Consider the following 6,886-nt stretch of genomic DNA (forward strand, 5'->3'; position numbering starts at 1 on the left):
ATGAAGAAACACAACTGCTTTAGGAGTTAGATACAAACGGTGGAAAATGTACAAATATGGCAGCGTCGTGCGGATCAAAACCATTCCTTTTCTAGGAAATTACTAGTTACAAGTAAGCCAGTGATGAAGTGCGACTAGCAAAAAAAACAATGTGATGAAGAAAGATAATATATATAAATATATATATATATATATATATATATACATGTTTCTTCCGTGAAGAGCAAGCCACCACATGAACAATAACCTAACTATGATATTGGCTTCAACCTTGCTACAACGACTTTTATAATTATTTGGAGAAAAAATGGGAGTATTTAAACAAACTTTCCAACCGCTCCATGTCATCTCCTTTTTGCAACATAAACATGTGATTTCCTCTCATGGTCTAAGCCATTTGGTGATCCAGAAAAAGTTCTTGAAAACAACGTTGAGCCAAACTCGGGTTAGGCCAACACCTAATCTTGGACTCCAATGTCCCAAAACTTGCTCTTCAACCCGATCCAGTCTAACTTATCTTGGATTCTGTCTTCAAGGCAAAAGTTAGATTTAGGCCTGATGTATACCTATTGGGCTTTACTTATCTTTTACTTTCCTTATTAAGTTTGTTTGGTAATTCCTTGTGACCATCGTTTTAAGCTTGGATTTGAGTTCTTGGTTTATCATTGTTGGAGAAAAACAAATGTTCCCGCAGGGACAAATGTAGTGCTTCTTAGAGTAAAGTTATTTTCTCACATCTCAATCTAATCCAAAAGAAAAAAACCAAATAACAAAAAAGGGGGAAAAAAAAAATCCCCAAGACCGTGTCAAAGTGTCACACATCAACAGTTAACATCCAGCTATTCCAACGACTTGTTCACTGATTCGCTAGTTTCCACGGAGAACCAAAACAAAAAGAAAGAAAGAAAGAAAGAAAGAAAGAAGAGAAAGAACAATTTAAGAAGAAAACATATATAGAAAAGCTCAATTGATTGGTATAATGTTATATGGCAGTTTGTGATGAATGTAATAGCATCGTAAACATTGCCAATGTTATGTTGTATTTTGTTTTCTATCGTGTTAACAATATTCCATGGGCCCCACCACATCAAATAACCATATAAAATTTTTCTGAAAAAAAAAATAATAATAATAATAAAACTGTTACTATAATTTATTTATGGGGTCCAGCTTTGGCAGCAGCTAGCGTTGACATAAAGTAAACGGTTTTGGCTTGTAATGTAAAGCTTGTCCTGAAGTTGATAGTGACTGGCTCCAACTTCACACGCTTATTAATTAGTTTATTTATTTATTTATTTATTTTGGCAAAACTATTAATTAGTTTATTTTCATATCATATTCATGGGTCTCTTATTTCTATCAATTTATGCTCAGCTAATAATGCATTTCCGATATGCTATCTTCTGTAGGACATTGATTTCGATATGCTTCAAGTATCCGTCTCAAATTTAAATTTATTAAAATAATATTATATATATATATATATATATATATATATTATATCGTTACATTTTCTTATTCTTCTTCTTTATTTAAAGAAAAATGCCGTTAATCTTAAATAGTTGACTTGGATTACTACAGCCACGTGCTAAGTAGTGGTGATATTGATGGCAAATAATTGGTGGGTGGGTTCCATTAATTTCATAATATTTAATAGAAAAAAAATTCCAGATAATATCACATTATTTATTTATATACAAAATATATATATAAATATATATGCATCATTAGCTATAATTATATTATTAATTTGATCATACTTTTTTTCTTATCCTACTTAATTAGTTTTTATTAGTTATATCCTATGTATACAATCACCATAACATATAATATCAGAAAAAAAAAAAAAAAAATCACTAGTTCCCTTAGATGTGAGCGTGAAGAAGATATATAACTTGCTAATTTCCACCTTTGCGAAATCTCTTACATATACAAATAATTACAACAACAGTTAAGAACTCATTTTCTACTTTTCTTCTTGTTCCTTTCTTCCTTTTATTTGTATAAAAGAACAATTTTTGCTTCTGGACATTTGAAACCCCCGGCCATTTTAATTTATTATGATAAAACTCTAATAAAGAATATAAAGAAATACATCAAAGAGTTGGCTACAGCTAGTGACTCAATAGTTAATGTTTATCTCTTATCCTCTTACTGGTAAAGGTTTGCGGCCTTTTTAGTTGATTATATATATATATATATATATATATATATATATATATATATTTGATCATTCAATTGATTATTTTAAAAATGTTTTTTTTTTTTTTTTCTCTTAAGGAAAAAAAAAAAACAATAAAAGTGAAAGAGCCTTATTGAGTAGTTGTCCTTTCAATTTGCATGGTAAGGGCCAGAATGCAACACATATACTCTTGTGAATGTTAGTTTTTTGTTTTTTGGGTAAATGACCTTAAATGTTAGGTTTTGCACAGCAAATACGGACCAGCAATAGTCCACATGGGGCCCTGTTGATCTGCAAGGAGAAACAGCTCTACTCTGATAAACCATATAACACCCCAAATCTTACTCCATGAAAATATATGGTCTAAATTTATTTACTATACAAACATATCTCTCTCTCTCTCTCTCTCTCTCTCTCTCAATAATTGTAAAGAGCAATGAGAAAAAAATAATAATTTGATAAAAGTTATGAGACATTATTATAAGAGAAAACTAAATGTAACAGTTAGACCATATAACGGTTAATAATTACTTATCAATTTAAATTTATACACATGTGTATCCGACAAAATAATTAAAATATTTAATTATGAATACTTTGTTTTATACCACGTCACCCATGGTTATTAATAAAGTTTGTCTTTGGCTTAAAGGTCTCTGAAGAGGGAAAAAAATAAAATAAATAAGTCGGCAATGTTTGATTTAGTCCTCCCGCTTGAAATATATAACTTCTCTCTCTCTCTCTCTCTCTCTCTCTCTCTCTCTCTCTCTCTCTCTGAATAGAGCTGTTTCTATGAAGGAGCAGACCAACATATGACACTATTTGGAACTCCGTCATATACAAGGTTTTTTGAAGCACCCCAAAAGTTCATTGTTATCGTTGCCGTTATTGACTCTTTCCCAGTTACCGATTCCCCATCTTTCTGTGTCTTTTCGTCAACTTAACTAAACTCTCAGAGACAAACGAACACAATTAAAATCTCTGGCTTCAGAGTCATCGATCCCACCACATGTCAATGTTCCCTGGGAAGCTCTTTGACTTTGTTTATATGTGTTTGGTATCTCCAAGGCTTGGGATTCCATTGCATAGGCTTTGAATTTGTACAAAACCAAAACCCAAGCTAGTTAGTTTTATCTTCTTCTACCTTTTTAACATAAACACGACCATGTCGTCCGTGGAAGCAAGAACAGGGAGGGAAAAGCAACGTTATGAGGATAAATTGAGGCTTGTTGCTGGGTAAGTCACTTCCCTCTATTTTTCTGAGTCAACACAAACCCACCCTTCTTCTCTATGATTTCCTTCCTATATACCTTGTTTACAATTTGTTTTTTTCCTGTCTTTTTTTTCCTCCTTTTTTAATCTCCTAAAAAGGCAAGTGAACCGTGTTCATACTAAGCTTTTCTCTTCTTTTTTTTTTTTTTTTTTTTGGGGGGGGTAAAATGTTCATACTAAGTTGCAAGTACTAGATTATGAAAAAAGCATGCAATATGCATGTATCACACCTTTTGATCTTTTTTTTTACCTTGTCTTTCTTAAATTTAATTTCTTGCCTCTTAACTCTGCAAGATGCATGTTTCACCTTTTGATTTTACTTTTCACCTTTAACTTCTTCCCTCTTAACTCAAATTATGTGAGAGAAATTTGAGGTTAAATATATGAAAGCATTAAACGATTTGTGGCCATATATATATCGGGGAAAAAAGTATATATATGCAGGCGTTATATGTAGCATTCACATTGAAACGATTACAAAAAGTAAGTTGAACTAAAGGACACCAGTTAATGTGATTCGTATGCAAAAAGAAATTATTGCATCTTAATATATATATATATATGTATATATATGTCAATAATTAAATAAAATCCCATTAGTTGGTTTTTCTGAAAATTGAATAACAAATTTGTTCGATGCTAGCAATTTGTTGCAAGACTCGTCGGGTTTCCACTGTTATTACTACTTTTCTCGAATCCATTATTCTTCAGATCTATTAATGGGGGATCGGCCTAATCATTGACTTTATCTTATAGCCTTTAACTTTCCACCCACTTTTTTTTGCTCAAAAAAAAATAAATTTCCATTAACTTTTTTTCTTCACAGGGTGAGAGTTTTTGTCTTAACTAACCCCACTTTCAAATGATCATGAGTCAGTATACCCCACCCAAGATCATAAAGAACAAAAAAGAAAATGCCTATTTCCACAAAACACTGTTAATGTTGGCTTTCTTTGAGATATTCCTCTATAAATTATGTTGATGCTCAACTTTCTTACCCCGCTACTTTATGTAGTCTTTATCTATTAATTTCTTCCATTGTTTTCTAATGAGAGGAGATTCAATCATACAAATACTACATGACTTGTACTAGTGTAATGGCAAAATTGTTATCAAATTTTGAAGAAACACCTAAAAAAAAAAAATTAAAACAATTATATAACTGAAATAACATGCAATAATGAAGCTCAATTCAGTATCAGATCGAAACTCTTAAAATCTTTAAGATGTTTTCCATATAAGAAATCCTTATTTTTAACCTTTTTTTTTTTTTTTTTTTTTTTTGGTTCTTTCTTTTTGGGGGCAAAAACAAAACAGATGTATTCCTTACAAGTTTGAGAAGAGCATGGAACGTAGCAATTGCAATTTTGAGAATAATTTGCTTGTTCTCATGATTTCTTCACCGAACCGGGATGATCTTGTGTTTCCAAAGGTACTTATCTCTCTGCTTTAAAATTTTCTTCTTATTATTATTATTATTTTTTTTTTTCAAAAGTATGAGAGATTAACATAAAGTTTATCTTCTCCTAATTAACGACAAAATTGACTGTACATGAATATATTCTCAGGGTGGCTGGGAGGATGATGAAACCATTACTGAAGCCGCCTGCCGTGAGGCCTTGGAGGAAGCAGGGGTCAGAGGAATACTCAGTGTAAGTTTATCTTTCCAGCTTAATTAATGTTTTCTACAAATGATTAATTACCACTAATACAAAGCTGTCTCCTATCATTTTTGTTACAATTCCATATTATAACCTCTTTCAAATATTACTTAATAGATTGTCTTTCTACATTGCTTAATTAGTTAGCTTCTTCAAATAAAGGCGGTTCTGTTAATCATGTGTTACATTATGATTCAATCCAATTTCAAATATGTTTCAGAAAACCCATCTTGGATACTGGGTATTTAGAAGCAAAAGTAGACAGAATAGTTGTAGCTTAGAAGGAGGATGTAAAGGTTACATGTATTCACTACAAGTGACTGAAGAACTTGATTCATGGCCAGAGCAAACTAACCATGACAGGAAGTGGGTAAGTACTAAATTAGTACTTATGAATTTGCTTGAAAAACCATTTACACACATCAAGAAGAAATACAAATTGAAGTTTCTTACTAAATATGAGGGAGTCTAACTAAAAAGACTTGTGGTTTTCTATACAATCTTCAGCTTACCATAGAAGAAGCATTCAGACTTTGTCGGTACGATTGGATGAGAGATGCCCTTAAAATGTTTTTGGCAGCTCTTTCAGAGGAAAGGGAAAATGAAAGGAGAGAAAAATTGGTGGAGCTTCCAATTAGATTGGCAATATCTGAAGCTGTGGCAGATCAAATATCATCAGCTGCAGCTGGCTGTTATAGTAAGCATTCTGGTGTCAAACACCAACACCTTGAAAGTGTAAGTACCAAATGTGTTGTACAAGGTTGAGAATCTATCCTATATATATATATATATATATATATATATAAGTGAAGCTTCCATCTTTATGTAATACATGTAATGCAATCCTTAGTTATTGTAATCTAAGATAATCTTTAATCTAGCTTTCTGTCCACCAAGTTTGTACAGTTCTGTAACCAAATCAAGTTTGATGAACTTTGTGACCTTTTCCAATTTTATTTTGTAGAACATATATTAATAGTGTTCTCATGCTCCACATGATTTTAAGATTGGGATAAATTTATTAGAGTTAGATTGGGAAATCATGGTTGTAGCTATGTATATAAGGAGTGAGTTGCAATTTTATTTATCTCATCCAAGCTGGAGTTATGACTTGAACCTTAAGCAAAGTTTTCTCATCCATTATTCAAGCAACGGATGGCACAATAACCAAATATTTGGGAATTAAATCCACTAGCAAAAGCACTAAACGAAGTTATTCATAGGTTTGGTCCAATAATAAAAATGCTGAGAATACACTTCGATTCAATTTAAGCCTGAATAAAAATTTACTGTCCTTTAGTTTATATATATATTATAATCCTAAAGAAAATAAATAAATAAAATAAAATAAAAGCTTTACATGTTTCCAATAAATCTTAAAACAATTTAGCTACTAAATACTTTCTTTTCTAAGTTTTCAATTTCACAAAATAATGGAAAGCTACTTTTTTTTTTATTTTTTTTTCTTTTCCCGAATGAATTCAATATACCTCAGATGTAACCTTGTTATTCATTCTTATACGTTCTAATATTAACTTTCCAATTAAACACGTCAATTTGTTTCCTCTCTTTCCATTTCCTAGAAAGTTAGTAAAAGTTTAAACTTTTAAAAATATTAGAAAATTGTAATCTTAATATCTTTCCTTGAAGAAGTTTGGATTTTCACATAATCATAAATATTATGATATATGAACCATAATACATGTAACTGCATATATGAACCATAATACATCTAACTGCATAGTGGGGGAAAAGTCGGGCTTTGGGACCA

General features: G+C 31.2%; 1 protein-coding gene across 1 annotated transcript; it reads left to right on the forward strand.

The window, feature by feature from the left end:
- Positions 1–2,899: 2,899 nt before the first annotated feature.
- Positions 2,900–6,107, forward strand: LOC107415179 (nudix hydrolase 13, mitochondrial). The gene is made up of 5 exons (XM_048467643.2): positions 2,900–3,418; positions 4,772–4,886; positions 5,023–5,106; positions 5,336–5,485; positions 5,623–6,107. Exons 1-5 carry the CDS (start codon positions 3,348–3,350, stop codon positions 5,878–5,880), a joined length of 678 nt encoding a protein of 225 aa, XP_048323600.2. The 5' UTR covers positions 2,900–3,347; the 3' UTR covers positions 5,881–6,107.
- The last annotated feature ends 779 nt before the right edge of the window (positions 6,108–6,886 follow it).

Source organism: Ziziphus jujuba, chromosome 1 (genome assembly GCF_031755915.1).
Source record: "Ziziphus jujuba cultivar Dongzao chromosome 1, ASM3175591v1".
In the NCBI taxonomy this organism is placed as follows: domain Eukaryota; kingdom Viridiplantae; phylum Streptophyta; class Magnoliopsida; order Rosales; family Rhamnaceae; genus Ziziphus; species Ziziphus jujuba.